The sequence below is a fragment of the Nanorana parkeri genome, unplaced genomic scaffold (genome assembly GCF_000935625.1).
Source record: "Nanorana parkeri isolate BGI_ZX_2015 unplaced genomic scaffold, ASM93562v1 scaffold244, whole genome shotgun sequence".
Lineage (NCBI taxonomy): Eukaryota > Metazoa > Chordata > Amphibia > Anura > Dicroglossidae > Nanorana > Nanorana parkeri.
Window position 1 is genome coordinate 1,197,105 of NW_017306512.1, and position 19,764 is coordinate 1,216,868.

At 40.1% G+C, this 19,764-nt stretch overlaps 1 protein-coding gene across 1 annotated transcript in view; it reads right to left on the reverse strand.

Annotated features, from left to right (window-relative positions):
* Positions 1–1,996: 1,996 nt before the first annotated feature.
* Positions 1,997–19,764, reverse strand: part of NUP37 (nucleoporin 37) — a 24,529-nt gene continuing 6,761 nt past the window's right edge. The window contains exons 3-10 of the mRNA XM_018556642.1: positions 14,752–14,876; positions 13,883–13,955; positions 12,864–12,958; positions 6,348–6,438; positions 4,164–4,345; positions 3,357–3,407; positions 2,264–2,357; positions 1,997–2,180 (exon numbers count right to left, since the gene is read on the reverse strand). Of these exons, the coding sequence (XP_018412144.1) occupies positions 2,067–2,180; positions 2,264–2,357; positions 3,357–3,407; positions 4,164–4,345; positions 6,348–6,438; positions 12,864–12,958; positions 13,883–13,955; positions 14,752–14,876 (825 nt within the window). The 3' untranslated portion in view covers positions 1,997–2,066. The remainder of the gene's footprint in view (positions 2,181–2,263; positions 2,358–3,356; positions 3,408–4,163; positions 4,346–6,347; positions 6,439–12,863; positions 12,959–13,882; positions 13,956–14,751; positions 14,877–19,764) is intronic.

The following is a 19,764-nucleotide window of genomic DNA, read 5'->3' on the forward strand; positions in this document are numbered from 1 at the left end:
TTTATCCCTTGCTGAGACCTCTACGCCTGGCCTGTATAAGCAGATATAATCACAGCGGACAATCCTTATCTGACAGCTGAACTCACCAAATACCTTTTCATCCACGAAGATCTTTCTTGAGTGCAGCAGGTTACAGCAGACAACAGGACGCAGCAGATGATTGAACAGACGGTATTTGCAGGTCAAAACATGGTAATGTTTCCCCCCATGAAAGCAGATTAACGTGTGTCCATGTCACAAGCAACCATTTTGATGCCATGAGGACAACTCTTAGAAGAAGGGCGGAACATAACACACAAGGGAGGGAATGCAGAAAAACATGGTGCAATAACCAAAATGCCCATAAGATGGCAGTATATTAACCAGCTATACTGGTAATATGCTAGTAATGTTTAAAGGAGGACTATTGGGATGACCCCTTCAACTGAAAGTAACCATCAGCATGCCCCTGGCCTAACACCTATTCTTGATCCATCTCACCCCAAGTTCTGAGCTGAAATTATGAGCATCCTTTACAACTCTCCCACTGCCGGAATTGCCAGCCATCACGTTTGGAAACACTGACAATTTATGACAGTAGTGTAGTCTACCAAGGCAAAGTGTTCTGGCGTTCTGACGGGAACACTTGCTATCTTTTGAAAGAAAAACAGGAATACAAGTTGATCTTCTTGTAGATTATCTTTTACAGAGTTATATAGAAGTGAGTGAGCGACGCTATGTGTTCGCTCACTTCCCGATCTATTGAGCCGACCTGTGACAGTTTCATTGTCACAGGTCAGCAAGAACTGTGAGGCTGAGTGATTTTCACTTGCCTCATAGTTCTCCTTTCAGAAAATTTACTTTATAATTCTCACTTAACATTAATATGAATATTAACCATGATTACGCATTGTGTCATGTTTATACAAACGGTTGTAACAGCACACCCTGATCACTGATATCCTGTTTTAGGGTGGCTCCTTACCATTGCAGGGTGCTATGGAGCCACCCTTGTGTATGCTAGTAAGCTGTGTGCGTCTCCACAAACACAAGGCACGACACTCCCCTGATCCCCTCTCCTCCTCCCTTCTCCAAACTAGTAGATGGATGGTTGCTGGAGACTGTGCTGTGCCTTATGATCTTGTACTAGACAGGAAGTTCAGGGAAGCCAAACAGAGTTGCAGCAGTTTGGAAACTTGATGACGATAAGTGCTTGGGCAAAAATGTAAAGAAATACTTTGCTGAACAATTTATATTTGTTTAATCTCAATTCATTATGGAAAAAAAAAGTTGGAGAGTTTAATATTGCTTTGAAGCAAAACCTGTGTCTCAAAGGTGAAATGAAATGTACTGCTTATAGAGACGGTCACTTTGTCTATCTAGGGCATTACATTTCATTTTTACAAACCTTCAGAAAAGTCACTAGTTAACTTTTAAAAAGGGACCTCCAGTTAGGTTAACAAAATCCCCAAAAACAGAATGTGGGGTTTTGTGCATTTGGTTTTACAGTGAGCTACTGCAGTATTTTAGAGGAATTGAAAAGACTTGTGGCAGTGCGTGGCGATGCCACGGAGTATGCTGGCAACACGGTCACCCAAAGCTGATTGGTTGCAGTGCAAATCTATATGTATTTGTTTTCTGAAGGAAGGAGGAAGCATTTCCTCAAGGTCTTCACTTTCCCAATCATTACACTGCAATCTTGTAACTTTGCAGCAAGTCACAAGGTGAGAAGTTGCAGCAGTGGGTTGATCTCGGTTGGACATTTATAAACAAAGCCAAGAACTACAAGGGAACCACAATGTACATGATTGTGTCATCTCTAAACCAGCGTGTAAGTCCATAAAGTAGATGGCCCTGAGTGATGGCTGAACAAAGATGGCACCGTCCTTCTGGAGAGAAAAGTGGATGAAGTCATTGTCAGAGGGAGTACCGTGATCTCTAGGAGAGGTAATAAATACCCGTTAGTGTTAGACTTATTCACTACCTATTATGTATGTACTTGACAAAAACATATACTGTATATCTGTCCAATTTATATACAAATCTTTATTACAAACTTTATAATTTTTTTAATACATTTTGAAAGTTTACATTTCAGTGAGCCAAAAAAACAGCTTTCGGTAACCACCAACTACACAGAGTGGCAGAGTCCTGTGCCAGCTGAGTCCAGATCCCACAGAGGCAGATCCAATGAGGATGGGCTACAGAAGAAAGGGCACTTGATTAATGTTCAAATTTAAAAACGAACCATTATTACCATTAAATAGCAAAATAAACATCTTACATGAGGGTGTCCTAAATGATGAATAAGAAGTTGGCTGTTCATCTTCCCTGGACATCCCGTGGTTGCAAACAAGTTCTCATTACATTTAGACCACCTACAGTGGAAACATGTCAACAGTCGTATTAGGGCCCACCACTTTAAAAACACCTTAACGTATCTGCAGAGCACACTTTTTTCACCTTTTGTTAACCCTTTGTTACACATTATTTGCTTTAACTAAAGCATATCTAAAGCTAAGAACATGTAAAATATTGCAGCTTACCAGTCCTTAGATGTGCTGGCTCCATTAGGTTTTGCTTTACAGGCTTATTTCCTTTATTGAAGATTTTTGTTTATTTATTTAATAAGGTTCATGTATGACACGCCTTTTATGACACCTGCTGACACATTTTATAACGTACTATAAGTTTTTACACAAATATTTATTATATATACACTGTTTCACGATTGCTTGACACGGAGGTGACACCATATGATCCCTACCGTTATCTAATTTCCTGAAGGGCATTTAGCGCTGTACACTTCATTACACCATTATTGTTAAACTACAATATATCACTATTTTGTTCTTGGGTTTACATGTTGACTCTTTTATATCCCTGCTCTCATTTTTTTTTTCTTGCAACAAACAATGGAATACTGTCTGTGATCCTCTTTTATTCAAGTGAGAAAGTCAGATAAGAAAGACCGGGGTATGAAATCAATAACCTTAAAGTGATATTAAAGTCAAAAGACTTTTAAGCTATTTCAAATGCTGATTAAATCACTTACAATGGATGCTGCTTGTTGATGTTTAAAATTTTTAGTACTTTTTTGTTGTATAGTAAAAAATAAAAACCCCAGTGGTGATTAAATACCACCAAAAGAAAGTATCTGTCCCCAAAAAATGGTACAAAATTAATTTCAGTACAGCGTTGCATGACGGAATAAACGTCAGCCAAAGTACTGAAAAATGGCCTGGACAGGAAGGGGGTGTAAACACCTGGTCAGCAAGTGGTTAAACTGGAACCCCAAATTAAGTCAAATGTAAAATTGGATTTTTGGTATAAAGAAAACAAAATTAAAGAAAAAAGGTTATAAAACGTATATATACCTGAACAATCTTGCTCTGTCAGCATGTGAAGGCTTATTATCCTGAGGATAGCTGAAACAAATTCAAAATATTAACTTTGTTTCATATAGTAATAGGGGAGCCTATAGCAAATAACAGCACTTGAGTAAGTCATATGGGTAAGTGTCTACTTATTTACAATCATTCTATAAATCAAAATAAAAGAATGGACGGAATGTAATATTGTAATGGTCTGCAGCTATTTCAGAATCTTTTCACAACAATTTAGTGACTCCACCCTAAACCTGGCCTGGAAGGGAGCTAAAGAAGGACCTTACCTCAGGCCTTGTTCACACCAAATGCAGACCAGATCTGCATGAGTTTCTGCACAGGCAGATGCGTTCAGGGCTGTTTTTGGTTAAAAAAAAATTCATTTAAAATGGGCTTTCAGTGCGTTTGCATGCGTTTTTGATGCGTTTTCATATGTTCCAGAGCAGGTAAAATAGGGCTTGCTGCAGTTTTTTTAAAACATGCTCTGGAACTGAACGCTGCAGTGGGAACTAGAGCCCAAAATACCATTGGGACACATTGGACACAGTTTTGATCTGGTCTGTAACAGATCTGCTCTGCTCCTAGACCGTGCTTGTTGTGAACAAGCCCTCAGTGTGGCTCTCATTCTGTGTTTGCTGCAGTTAACGATTTTTCAATTTGCTCATCTTCTTTTAGAATGCGTTTTACACTTCACCTAAACATTGTATCATTTGCTATTGAGCTTTAACTTGGAGAGAAAATTAGCATAAAAATATCACAAAAGTCCCCTATGTAAAAGAGAAAAAAATGAGCACTAACCTTGAGCGTGGCATCTCCCAAATGACCCAGTCATTTCCTGCAACTGCTCCAACTCTGAAGGTGTTCTTCAAGCACCAGTCTGCAGACATCAGAGGCACTTGCATAGACTCAAGGGAAAGAATGGCCTGATGTGTAGTCAAGTCATAAAAACGTATGGTGCCGGTCTTTTCTGCTGTCATTAGCTAAAGAAAAGCAGAGGTTTATACACTATAAAAAAAACAATTAAACAATTAAAATTGTAAACAATCAAAATGCATTTAAAGTATCGTTAACCGTTTCAGCTTCCAAAATATTTGTAACTCTGTTCTTCCACTCTTAACCTCAAGGTAGAGATCAGTGGAGAACTGGACCACAGGAGCGTGTGTGACCTAGTATGGTCTTTGGTCTTCAATGGTTGCTCTTGATCATCAAGTGTTATTCATTTGATGCTCGAGGTACACCAAAAGAAATTGCAAAAGAGGGTCACAATTATTTGAGTGATCCAGTGTAACAGTAATGATCCTAATGCAAAGTACATACAAAGTAGCCAACAGGTTTCAGAGGCTCACAAATCCCCTTTCAATCAGGACTTTCTCCGTGGTATCCTTCAATGAATGGAAGAGAATTTACTATTCCGCACCACCTCACCCTATATACCATTCTGTACATTACACTTAATGAGGCAGCGCAGAATAGGCACTTTTATACAATGTACACTTATCATTTTTCTCTGGCCCCTTGGCTGAATAAGGACCTACCCTCCCCTTAACTGATCTATGCTTACCTCAAGATCACCACCGCATCCTCTTTAGGTTTTTTTGTCACCAGCCATGGTAATTAGGGTGTTATAAATTGGTTTTGTTTTTTCTGCTGGGGTCCATTTACATTTTTGCTATGTGGCCCTGTGAATTTTTAGGTCCCGGCCAATGCTTTTTTTCCCAGCCATGTGAAGAGGTGAGGACTGAGGAGGAGGAACAGAAAGGTAAAACAGCACAGGCACACTGTTCCACTTACCACCTCTAATGCTGCTGTCCCCTTTCTGAGCTGGACTGACAGTGTGCAGATAAAGAAAGGGGAAACACAGTTCAGTCCTGGAGTTCTGCTTATGCAGAGCAGAGAGAGACGCACACAGGTCGGGTGCTGTCCTAGGGGTGCACCCTCACTCCACTTCAAACCACAACTTATATGTAACAGTCAAATGCCATGCCGCTCAGTCCCTAAATTCAACTCCTGAAATGTTTCACTGTGTGGCTATTCGGTTATTAAAAAAGGTTTGAAGTGACATACGGCCTTTCATTACTGCAACTGGCCAAGGTAAGTCTAGAGCAACTGTGGTTTGTGCTGCCTGTCTCCAGGGAGTTACTGGGAGGCCATATGTATACCCTCACTGGTTACTGTATAATTTCATCTCCTAAAGGCCTGTCACTATCAACCCATAGCACGGTTAGCCTCATCCAAAGGGTAAGTTTATTCATCAGGACAACATAAGCAGAGTCCCCCACTTGGGACCTCCTCCTCTCATAGAAGACTCTCTGCTTATGTTATCTGGATGAATAAAGTTACCAGCATTTTTTTTTTTACAGTGCAGACTGTCTTGCTTTGGGTAAGTGCAATTCTGCATCTTCCACTTTGGGCATTGGATGACTTTGTCCTGGCAGTCCTGCTGCTACTGAGGATTTTGAAAGTCTGGTAAAGGGGGTATGGGCACATATTGGGGGGTCTGTAATTGGTTAGGAAACCCCTGCCCACAGAAATACAAGTAAACAGTTAATAAAAAGTAAAATGGGCCAGAAAAAGAAAAGGTAGGCGTGAACAGCTCACTCCTGAAAACATGTAGCACATGGCACAGTGCACCCAGTGATGCATTTATACCTGCAGCTTCCAGGGTTAACCATAAGCGCATACCTACCCAACATGCACATGCCCTGGACTGGAAAATCCTCACAACTCATGCGCTACTGGAAATTGGGCAACAGAGCCACATCAGCATCTGCAAATGTGGAAAAATGCATTCCTGATATTGCTTTCCAATAGTTAAAACCAGTGTCACAGCGAGTGTGACAATACAATTGATTAGAATGCAGCAACCCTTTGTGCATAGAATATAACTGGGGGTAAAACAAGTTGGCAGTATATAGCAGACTGCATTTCAACTTATAAAAAGAAACCACATGTACTTGATCCCATATAAAAGTGACACATTACCTTGAATGCTTCTTCTGGATGCCAAGCCACACTCATCCCAGGAGATCGCAGCATAAACTTGGCTATCTGATTTCCTCCTAAATCCCAAATTCTAAAATAAATTATAAAGAAAGAAAAAGCAAAACATGAAAGTAGAACTTTGGCCTCCTATTAACATTATGAGCTGCAACACTTAATTACACGTGCATCTATCTGCGCATTAAGTTTTCTCTAAGTCCCACAAATATCTGTTGATCCCTTCAGTGAAGTTCACCTTTTGTGGTTGTGTGGCAAGGATGCTTCCCTGCTCCAGAATTAAGTGCAGAGTTACCACTCTCAGGTTGACTGTGCCTGCTTGCACTACAGTGGGATGGAAAAATGTTGCAGGTGGCATGGCTATCAGCACTGCCACTGCTGATTCACAATCCCGTAGGTTCATGACTTTTCTCTGACGCCCATTTGTTCTGCATGCATCACTAAGAAGCATTCAAGCCGGAAAACTAGCATTTTTAGAAGTCAACAATGGCAGTATCCATCTTTCTTTCATGGCAGTACCCATATTACTTTCTTGTGTACTGTAATGCATACACCAACAAAAAAGAGCACAAGGATCACATTTGTATTCACAAGCCAAGTGGGGATCTGCATTTATTATATTGTTTTACATGCATATAACAGAGACAACCCCCCAGAGCAGTGCTGTAATGCATGGCATTAAAATGACTGGGTATCCAGGCACACATTTAGACACCTGCCGTGAGCTCCAGATATGTGCAGGAACAAGCCCTACTACCAACCAAAGGCAATAGCTAGACTATGGCATGTGATCGCAAAGCAACTCCATGTAGAGATCATAAGGAGGAACTGTGGAATAATATAAAATTGCTTATGCACAGTGTGGTCAAAATTATGTAAAATGTACATACTTTTAGGAGTATAGGCACTAAGCCAACAGCTACCAAAGGGTAAAATACAAATATTAGCTATTAAAAGTGGTTGATAAAAAGGTATGGCATGCGAAGATGTAACAGAATAATCTAATATTGTAAACCCCAATGTATATAGAGACTATTTATGGATAAAAGACAGGTCTTTTTTTGCCTGAATGAATGGATGCAAGTCTCAGCTGTAACAGCTACACTTTACAAGAGAAATTATGTATTTGAAATTAGGCAGAATGAGAACAAGTTGACCTTTTGAAAACGCTCTTGGTGTTCTTTTAGAGTGTACTTAGTTTTTAATATAGTTGGCAATGCTTTCTGGTTTCTTTCCAATGTCATAATACTTTGCCAAGATTTAAGCCATCGCTACACAGAAACATTTGAGAAGCAAATGCCGACAATGTGCTGATTTGAATTGGAGAAAATGGAACTCAATAAACCCCTATTTAGGTTTAGCTCTTGACTATGAAAAACAACAAAATAGGATTTTTGTACTTACTGTAAAATCCTTGTCCATTGGGGACCACAGGAATTCATATACTGTAAGGTCATACTGCTATCTACAGGTGGAATGGACATTGGCAAACAAAAAATTGTGGGCCAGCCTTGTATAAATCCTGCTGCTCCCAGCATGCCTCAGTTTTGTGGCAAAGCAGTACCAATGGCATTAATATAAACAGAGTGATAAGGTCTGTGCCCCTGAAAGGACTTCAAGAAAAGTATTTTTATGGTAAGTTTTCCTTCTTGTCCACTGAAGGCACAAGAATTTACTATAGGGAAATCCAAAAGGAGTTCAACTGAGGGGTGGGCAACAGAGCAACAACCTCCCACAAGCCCAATGAAACGTAACAGGGGGACTGCCAGCAGTGCAAAGGTCACCTGAAGAACCAACGCCAAAATCTGAGACCTGATAAAGCCAAGCCCCCGACCTGAAATAAAAAAAAGCAGATGGAAGGAAGGAAGGTTTGGTGGAGAAACCCTTGTTGGCAAGCACAGAGGTAAGACATTTCTTGTAGTTGGTTACCAGGTTTGCACACATCTCAGGAGGGATTTTGGTCCACTCTTCTTTACAGATCTTCTCTAAATCCTTAAGGTTTCTTGGCTGTTGCTTGGTAACTCGAAGTTTCAGCTCCCTCCATACATTTTCTATAGGATTAAGGTCTGGAGACTGGCTAGTCCACTCCATGATCTTAATGTGCTTCTTCTTGAGCCACTGCTTTGTTGCCTTGGCGGTATATTTTGGGTCATTGTCATGCTGAAAGAACCATCCACGACCCATCTTCAGTGTTCTGGCTGAGGGAAGGAGGTTCTCATCCAAGATTTTACAATACATGGCCCCGTCCATTGGCCCCTCAATGCGGCAAAGTCGGCCTGTACGTTTAGCAGAGAAACAGCCCCAAAGCATAATGTTTCACCTCCGTGCTTGACTGTAGGGATAGTGTTCTTGGGGTCATAGTCAGTGTTCATTGGCAAACTTAAAGAGGGGGGCCTTGCAGGCACTGCAGGATCTCAATCCATGGCGGTGTATTGTGTTACCAATGGTTTGTTTGGTGACTGTGGTCCCAACTGCCTTGATATCATTCACATGCTCCTCCCGTGTAGTTCTGGGCTGATCCCTCACTTTTCTCATGATCATCCTTACCCCATGAGTTGAAATCTTGCATGGAGCTCCAGACCGAGGGCGATTGATGGTTATATTGTATTCCTTCAATTTGTGAATAATCGCTCCAACAGTTGTTTCCTTCTCACCAAGCTTCTTGCTGATTGGTCTTGCCCATGGTGGTGAGGTGTGAATGGAAGAAAGAGATTCTGTGGACAGGTGTCTTTTATATACATAATGAGTTGTCGTTAGGAGCACCTTCTTAAATTGACAGGACTAATCTGTGTACCACATAGCCAGTCTGTGGGAGCCAGAATTATTGTTGGTTGGTAGGTGATCAAATACTTATTTTACTCACTGAACTGCAACTCAATTTATAACATTTGTATCATGTTTTTTTTCTGGATTTGTGGTTGATATTCTGGCTCTATCATTATAGACCTTTCATTTCTCTGTAAGTGGGCAAACATGCAAAATCTGCATGGGATCAAATAATGATTTTCCACACTGTATATACTGTGTCTATGAACAGAGATACTGCTGCCACAGGATGCAACTAGGCCCAAGGACTTAAGTACACAAAATCCCAAGCAACTGGTGTTGATGAGGGTCAGAGGGCTGGAAGTGACCTGGTAACTGTAAGCATGCAGTAGGAACAAGCCAGAGTTCTATGTGGTAATTGGAAAACAAGAATAGCAGCTGGTGAAGGATTCCTCTACATTTAATTACAGGACAGAGAGTGCATGACATCCCACCTAGAGGATGCACTCAGTCCCTCAGCATTAACCCTTACCACTGTGGTAGAAAATGTAAAAGGCAACCAATGGTGCTATAGTGGGGTAACTTCTGATGCTTCAGCCCATCTCACCTTACTCACAAAGTAAGACTTCAGAGACAGGGTCACCCCTACTGCTTTCATTGTATTCTGACAGCGAAACACACTGTACAAATTCAAGAACCGGTCAGAATGTGCATAGTGTATGGCCAGCTTTAGAGGTTATCCTGGGCTGGGCCACAATTTATTTACTTGGCGGTGTTCATTCCTCCTGCAGATGGCAGTAAAACCCAGCAGTATCTGAATTTCTGTTCCCTTCAATGGACAAGAGAGAAATTATAGTTTAAAAATTTAGAGCCTCAAAAAGGAATTTATGAATTTTCGTTTTAGATTTACATGTAAAAGATATAAGCTTGTTGTAAATCTTATGATGGTGGGTTTCCCATTTTTAAAAAATGTGTTTATATGTATAGTTTGTTATTGTTTAAGAGACAACCATATTTGCTCATTAAATGCCCTGTCTTCTTACCTTGTAGAACTACACAGTGGTTATGTTTTACTGTTCCTTCTCACAATCCAAGTCTATGTGGTGACTAGCTGATTAAAAATAATTGACTTCCTATTTGGCTCATATGTTATTCCAACCACTGTTAAAATAAATATTTCCCAAAACAATACAATGGCTGACTTTTCATTCTACTAATATTAGTTACCTGGCTGCTATGCTGCACCCTTTGTTTTAAAACTCTAAGGAGTTTGACTTACTAAAGGCAACTGGGTTGTTCACTTTGCAGGGGGATGTTTCCCTTAACTTAGTGAAAGAGGTAAAGCTCTGCTGGCTTCCAGCATCCAATCACATGTTAGCAAAAAAAGTTATTTTTTCTAATTTTCCTGAGTATTCATGTGATTGGGTATTCTTGCACAGTGAAAACTCCTTTGCAAAGTGAACAGTTCATTTAGGAAATCAACCCCCCATGCATCTAACCTAGAACAAGTACGCATACAAAAAAACTAGGGATGCACCGATACAAGCATCAGTATCTGCGCGATACCGAGTATTTGCATGAGTACTCGTATACAGAGTGTTCATGTTCTTCATAATATTAAGGAACTGACCTAAAATCATGATTTTGTATTGCTTTAGAAAAAATGTGACCTGTCCCTTTAAGAAAAAGTATCGGTAATTGGTATCGGCCTTAAAAAAGTGGTATCGGTGCATTCCTAAAAAAAACCTTCCTAATCTGCATACTTTTCCAAATCATTTGGCTGATTTACTAAATGAAAAAAGGCTGTTCACTTTTCAAAGTGTACAGGTGAAACTCGAATAATTAGAATATCGTGCAAAAGTAATTGCAGTAAGTGCTGCAAAAGGGGCCCAAACCAAGTACTGAGTACATATGCATGCTTGTACTTTTCAGAGGTCCGATATTGTTCTATGTACAATCCTTGTTTTATTGATTGCATGTAATAATCTACTTTTTTGAGGTTGTGGATTTGGGGTTCTTGGGGTTTTCATGAGCTGTAAGCCATAATCATCACAATTATGACAAATCACGGCTTGAATTATCTTGCTTTGCATGTAATGAGTCTATCTCATATATTAGTTTCACCTTTTAAGTTGCATTAGTGAAATAAATGAACTTTGCACGATATTCTAATTATTCGAGTTTCACCTGTATGCTAGTAAAAAAAAAAAGGGAACCTTTGTTCACTTTGAATACCCAAATAAAGTGCAATTAAACATACTGGATTTTTGATTACAGGCCTGGTTTGTTAAACCGAACACAGCTTCAGCGTATTCACCAAGCTCAGTGAACACTTTGCTCTCTTTGCTCAGTGCACAGTCTTTGCTCTTTAATTAAAGCCCAACTCCAGGCTGGAAGAAAAAAACTACACGTTGCAGTGGCCCAGCCTTGTATGTGGAGGAGGCAGGCATGCAGCCACGAGCACCTTAAAGAGGAGGCCTCATGGAACCTGTCACACAGATGAAGGAAGCCTGCTGGAGCAAGAAATAAGGAAAGTACAGCCCTACCTTGGTTCACAAAATTAATTTGTTCCACGATTCTTGTCGCGAAACGAATCAAACTGTGATCAGACCGCAATCTCGACTAGATGAAGCTATGACCAGTGTCAGAGCGGGGAAGATGGCTGCGGTCGTGCTCGTCACCCGATGTGGAGTTCGCGAACAGAAGCAACATTTTGCTAAACTTTCATGAACCGAGGTATTACTTCTTATACCTCTACCCCAAAGAAAAAAATTTGCATTTAACCCTTGCATTGTGTTTCGGAAGGGGGGGGGGTTACTGCAAAGTAGGTTTTTTTCTTCTCCATGGACTTGGGCATCAACCCCAGTTTCAGGAGTCTGCAAAGACACCCCCCATATTTCTCTCAAAGGTTTACTTTAAAGTTTATGGCCAGACATTGCCCAAATTTGGCATGTCATAGCATTTATTTTTTTCTGTTACCTTGTTACCGGCTTTCTCCCTGTGATATCATCACTTGTAAAGTCCTCGTAGTTTATGGGAGCTCAGTTACTGCTGATGTAGACATAGCTCCAGAACTACACATCTACTACATCTCCAAAAAGCCCTTTTCCTGCACACCGTGTTTGGGAAGTGGAGATAGGCGCAGTTCTGGAGGCAAGGCTGACAACAATGTTTAAGGTTTCAGTGCAGCAAAGGCAAAGCAGCAGCCATTACCTTTAAGAAAGTATATATGCTACCATGTGAAGCGTTCGTTAGGCCAGGCAGCTTTTAACCTTTCCTCCTTTTGAATTATAATAGTGTTGAATGGTGCAAGTGTCCTTAAAGTATCTTCTTTTGGAGAACAGAGCTGCAGTGTTGTCAGCCCAAACAGGAAGTTGGGAGCACACTGGATTTCTGCTAAATTAACAAATATTTTTTTTGTATTCCCCTTCCCTAGTTTCTTTTAGAGCTTTCTCCAGTCATCACAAATTGCTTTCAAATGGGTATCTGAGTCTGGAATGCTCCCGTCTGATTGATTTGCAAAGGAAGCCAGTGGAAATCTAAAAGGGAGTCAGGGGCATCTGGAGAGAAGTATACAGTGTAAATCTAATAACTATATGGGGGGGGGGAACAAATCACAATAACTCGGAGACTTTAGAAAAAAAAAAAGATTCATTCTGCAGTTGTCTCCAACATCCTGTCTAGGAATTTGAAGTTCTCATTAGGCACATCATTTTGGACTCGTATATGTCTTACCTGCATGTGTGGTCATCACTGACACTTGCAATATCATTTCCTTCACAAGAACAGAACACCACATCATTGATGTAGCCAGAATGACCATCTATGACCTTCAGAAATAGAAAAGAACATGTAAAAAAAGAATGAGCGGTTACTTTATGTAATTGTACAATTAACGTGGCTACTAGAAATCTGTTTTATACACTAGGAGGCTCATTTGGTTAGATATGACCACAGTGCAATATGCAGTGATTTATAACAAACAGAATTTGTCTTGAAGTGGCCTGACCCCACTAAAAGTGCAATTGGTTGCTAAACATTACTGCATTTACAAAATTATATTATAGTTGTTATCTTATTAAAGCAATGTCCTACTTCAGAGAGTTACACATTGGCGTTTTTATCCCACTGGAAAGGTATGTTACATGCTGTGTATGTGTTGCTTGAAAAGCATATATACTTAATGGGACATAATGATAAAATATAAGACAACAGATCATGGGGTCACTTTATAAATGTTTTCACACACGATTTACACAACTTTCAGCCAGGATTTACATATTTCCCAATTGGATCCAACTTAAAAAAAGTGTGAATCATGGATGAAACTTGTGTCAATATGTGTGAAAACATTTATAAATAGACCTTCATGTGTTATATACTGTATATTCCCAAAGATGTCTGATGTTATTGATAGTTTACATAGCTCAACAATAAAAAAAAATATAGTGAATATTAACTGATTTTGACAATGAGCAACAAAATAATATCAGATCATGTGTAGGAGTAGAAATAGGGATAAACACAGAATAAACAGGTTTAATGTAAGGCAGAATTTGTCATTTTCTGACCCACTTGGTGACCAATATACAGCAGCACTAAAGGGAGGAAGCCAAAGTTTATCTATATGCCTACTCTTTTACACATTCGTTGTCTCTTAATGGGAAGAGCTGTTGAAACTGCAATTGTCCTGTACAGACCCAGGTTTTATTGACAAAAGCGGCTGCTTGAAGACCATACAGCCTGAGCCTTACCTTGCACTTATTCTCTTCATGAAAGTCAGATGTGAATACTCGTAATGTTTTATCTCCAGCAGCTGTACAAAATCTAGTTGGAAAAGAGACACATTTAGTACTCTACAGCTTATAATAGGCTTCATTTTGAGCTGAAAGCTTCGATTCCAAAACACCCAAGAATTTTATAGTACACCATTTGGCAACCAGCCACAGTTAAGGCAAAGCTGCCCCATTCTCAAAGAGGGTGTTGCAGAACATCAGGAAAAGACATTGGGGAAATTCAATACAGGCTTAGCACCGCTTTTCTGGCAGTATGGACCTTTAAAATGTCTTGCGGCAAATCCAAAAAAGCCCTGTCGTCAGTTTCGGTATCTTTGCGGACACATGCGACAGATTGAGGTAGTTCTTAATTACACCACTTTAAGAATCTGTCGCTAAGGTTGCTCCGGATTCATAAAGAATTATCATCAGTTTAGAGATTAGAAAGCCGGATGGTATTAAAGACCAACTCTGATCTGACGTAGATTAAGATGCCAGTGCTCACAGTGGGACATGTATGCGCTTGGAAGCTGTCATCAATGTAGTGTGTGTGTGAGTGTACAATTATTTTTCCACAAAGTTCAACAATGGTAGCTTTGTATTTTTCTTAGTACTGGCTTCATTTAAACAGTACAGCTTGGTCAATAACCCACCTTAAACTGCTGATTGGACAATGAATAAACACCACTACACTGGGTTGCAGAAAGATGATATAGTCATGCACTTATACAAGTGAATGGTCCCTTTGTGGCTGGACGTACAGTGTACGTCTCCCGTCACGAAGGGGTTAAAGAATACAAAGCTGCGGTAAATGGAGGTTTTCTTTAATAAATATTTGAAAAATGTACCTTAAAATAGGAGTTAACGCATCACATCTAGTTTCTGGACTCCAGGTTATAGCATCCACTCTTACTTCATGGTGAAACGTTTTGAGTATCTTAAACTCTATACCATTTACAGAGGTATCTTCTTCCTGTATTATAAATGACACACATTTTTCGTTTTATAGACAGCTGCATACAAATATTCCTGCAATACGGTAATCACAGTTTGAATATACGAAACAAAATCTATTTGCCATTGTTATACAATGACAAGTTCACACATTCGCATCTGGAGTAAAACAAACTCACCTGCCTAATTGCAATCTTCTTTAGATAAGTCCGCGTCAGTGTCGGGATGAATGAATTTCTATGTTTATCAAGACGGCCAAAAACCCCACACCAGGAAGAAGCCAGGGAGATAATGTCGGCGCTAGCAAGGGAGCTTGCCAACACTGCAGTTTTATGGACTTTATTCCTGATTTAATTAATATCAAATTCTACCTTCTGTTCCTGCATGACAATGGATGCATACACCATGAAATTTTGGGCAGGGGTTTTTAGGAGCCAGCTCCATTGACAACGACTAAAGAAAACCCCAAAAGTTGGGCGCTACTGGTCATTTTTAATGAACGTTGGCTACCTGGCTCCTGGCATTTGTCCAGTCCTGATTATGAGGGAAGATATGGATTAGTCCATAGGAAAGGCCTCAGCAGATCAAGATAAGGCTGATATGAACAGTCTTGAAATTTTAACCACTTACCTCTGAACCAGAGCAATTTATACTTTTCTACTGCAGACCTGCAGTGGGGGGAGAACTGGTAACAATGGATTACATAGGCTGGATTTGATTGTGAAGGCTGGGATTCTGCGCTATATGACCCTCTGTTTTCAGAGTGTCATTGTGGACTGGTGAGTGTTCTATGAGAGCACAGTGGGAGAGTCACGTTTTAACACGGCACTTATTAGAGTATTGTGGGTCAGTTGGATGGTTGAATTCACTGAAGGAAGACCATCACTGAATATTTGATTATCACTAATCGATGGGGTGGACACTATCAATACTTGTATAATATGAAGTTTATGTGAAAGAATGTCACTACCTTTGTGGATATTTTAAATTCTTACGCATGAAGTATTAGAATAGTTTTTTACATATTATTTGCACATCTATCACAGATTGATAAACACTGGTATATTTGCACATCAAGTGATTATTGATTGGGAGATTATATTATGTTTTATATTGATTTAGGATAGTGCAGTGCACTTTATATTTATAAGAAAGTAGTTTTAGTTTATATAAAAAGTATACTTTTTATTCTATAATTTGTCCCATCTAAAATACTTCTAAAATTATGTTTCTGGTACAGAGCATGGCAAAGTTAAAAGGAGAACTATGGGGTTAAGTCTTTTCCCCATAGTTCTCCTTAGGGGGTAACGGGAGGACACAAACTAGCGTCCTCCCGTCACCCCAGGCTCAGTATACCGCGAGCTGCAGCTCGCGGTATACTGAGACGCCGCAGCTGAAGCGGATCCCGACAATTGTGCCGGGATCCGCCCAGCTGCGAGACTGACAGCTGGCTCTGCCTATCTGGAGGCAGAGCCAGCTGTATCCGCCCCCTCCCGTTCCGCCAGTCAGCGCTGGCGGATATGGGCGGGGAGGGGGGAATCCAGCCCCTCCCCTGTCACGGCAGAGAGCCGTGACAGGATCGAGAGGTGAGCGAACGCCGGTATTTGTTCGCTCACCTCCCAATCTACTGAGCCGACCTGTGACAGTCTCATTGTCACAGGTCGGCTAGAACTATGAGATGAGTGAAAAGCACTCACCTCATAGTTCTCCTTTAATGTAAAAAAAAAAAAAAGGCAGTTTTTTTTTTTTTAATATAGGTCTATGCTTTTCTCTTGTTATGTGGTGCTGAAACAAGTTACAAAAGGAATACAACAAAAAAACTAATGGAAAATGTTTTATTTGTTAAAAAGAGGAGTAAAGCCACACCTTTTTGTGGCTTTACATCTTTTTGGTCACAGAAGTATGTTTACTAATGTACTCCTGTGACCCAAAGTCAGCATATAGCCAGCTATATGCTGACAGCGCAGAGCCGTGCTGCAGCCGGAAAGGATCCAGGCAATATTGGTGGGATCCACCCTGCTGCCTGAATGACAGCTGCCTCTGCCTCTCTAGAGCCAGCTGTGCTGGCCCCCTCCCATTTGTCCTCCAGTGAATCGTTGGAGGAACAGAGAAGAACGTGCATTTAGGTCAGCAAGAGCTCATAGCCATGCTGCATGTGCGAGTGGCATTTGAGGCCAAACTAAATACCTGGTGGTCTTCCATTCTTTACACTCTGTTCCCACATAAAACTATTGATGCAGACAAATATCTAAAATCAGTATTGTGCTATAAGTAGAAGGAAAGACAATACAACCACCCTTATTTTAAATGTTGCCTTCTCACTGCACTTACATTTCTTGTATACAGTTTATATTACATCTCAATGGAAATACTTTAACTTTTTCCAAGTGGTCACGTGACTGCAGAGCTCTGGTGACCTTGTTGCTCTGTGAAGGACCAAGCTTGGAACTTCGGGATTCGAAAGGAGGGGTATTTCAATACGGTGTACAATTGAGCTATCACTAATAACGAGTCCGTGCAGCTGTCACATCATCCCACAAACATCAATAGCTCCAAGGTTTGCCATACTTAAATGAAGACATGCCCACCATCTACACAGAGAAACACACTTGCTGAAGCTTTGTGATATTTGCATTTGAGATTTATTAAAACCAGTATGCAGGATATACAAGAATGGTGGACAAGCAACAATTTAAACCTGGGTGATTTTATTACCTTTCCTTCTATTTTAAATCTAGATGTCAGTTGCTATGATGCTTTAAAGCTTTTAAATGAGTGTTCTGTAATAAAGCTTTTTAAACCTTTTATTGGGTTTATAATGATCTCTAGTGTGCTTCAGGGCAAGGCTATGTGATCTACATTAAAGGTGACATAACACATTTTAAGTTTTTTTCAGTTAAGCATTACACACCTTACTATATAATCCATACAAATGGGTTGTTCTCGAAGAACAACCTAACTTCAATGGGCAATAATGACGTCTTACAAAACACTGTAGATCCCATTGGTTAAAAACACAACAACCCTTAGATTGGATGTTGCGTTTTTCCCCCCACAGTTTTTGTGCAGCTGCTTGCACTGCAGCACCACAGACAGATCATCTCCACAGCTATTGCAGCTTTCTACATTACAAGATAATTGTGCAGTTAGCTGTATGGTTCCAATGTAAATTCTGGAATACATCATGAAGCAAAATGTGCAGGAAGAAGGCTCAGTAAAAAGCATTGGCATCTTAGACGACACGGTGAGTTTATCTTATTTTTGTGGTTTAAAACCTAATTAGGGAAAACTTTGGCTTTACAGCTATAAAACGCTTGTAAAGACAGTAAGGATTTAAATGTGCATTAAAGAATAACAGACTTTTAATATTCAGTTTTCTTTTTTCCCCCTCAGTTTGTTTCTGTGAGCACAGTTTTGGCTATCATAAGACATATCAGTCTTATGTTAAAGCACAGCAATAGTAATAGGTAGTCTGTCTTTTCATGTGTTTGCTTACTTAGGATGTAGGAGGTAAACGTGTACTTGTAGCATTGTGACAGTTCATGTCATTCTCAAATAATGGAAGATAAGAGTTGGCTGCTGAAGAGACCTGTACACAGCATTGCAATGGTTACTGAAGGCAAATTAAGTAAAATACCAGTTATTCATTTTTTTTTCTGATATAAAAGCACAATATTTTTTTTATTACAAACAAGTAATAATGAGACCAAATGTCAGATTCCTTTTCTGGTATTTGACAACTGCTTCTAGTCAAGTGAGGAAGCCAATGGCTCCTGTGTAGTGTTTGGATTTGTGATCACATAATGACAAATAAATACCTTCTGTTTTATAGAGCCAATGCTATAAATTACACAGTGTTTTAATAAAAGGTATTTTTATTCCCTTTGGCCCCTTTAGCATAACCTGAATGTGTATATTATGATCAATGCAAGAAGACTGCCAAGTTACAAGTGTAGACTTTATGTCATTATCTAAAGAACATGATTGGTATCTTGTTACTTGAATATGGCCATTGAATTTATTCATATCATGCATTAACTGGCCCTGAAAAAGTGATCTGTGTCATAGTGTTAAACAACAGCTTAAAAGTAGCTCTTTTCTTCCATTTAAAAATTGCCCATACAAATCTGTTGCGACAGAACCCTAACAGGTTCTTTATAATAAAATAGCAGTACATAACAGAGAAATAGATTATAATAGGGAAAATTACAGTGTAATATTCCCCATTATAATCCGCATATCTAATTACATGAAGAGCCCCCCCTTGCACTCCCCCTTCCAGGATAGCAGCAGTGATGTGTCGATGTGTGCACTCACTGCAGGGGGCGGGGCATGTGACACACACACGTCTCCTGTGACTCACCTCCCCTCCCGCCGCCTGTTACTATAGACGCGGCCGGGAGGGGAGGCGAGTCACAGGACCCGCCCCCTCACTGTGAAGCCCGTCGGCAGCGCGGGGCCCCGGTGTTCGAACACCGGGACAGTGCACTGCCATATATTGCATGGCCGGACCGCACTGAGACTGTGCGGCCCGGTACCATTTGATCCGCGGACCGGGGTTGGGGAACACTGCTTTATAAAGCTTGGAGTAAGAAGCCTAATCAGAGTACTCCAAGCTTGAATTGCAGCAATGTTGTAACAAAGATTGTATTATTTCTCTACTGATGATGTTGATATGGAATAAAAGAGTAATTTCTACGCTGTTTAAACTGCAACTAAAGCCAAAACATTTTTTTAAAGTTTTGAATAGAGTGGAAAGGGTTCAGAGCATCTGTCAGTTTTTTTTTTTTTAAATTGTTGTCTGTGCCCTCGTTAGGGATATTATTTATGTTGGTGACTGATATCACTGAAAAGTAACAGAAAAAAAAAAAAAAAAAAAAACAAAAATTTTGGGTTTGAACCAAAAA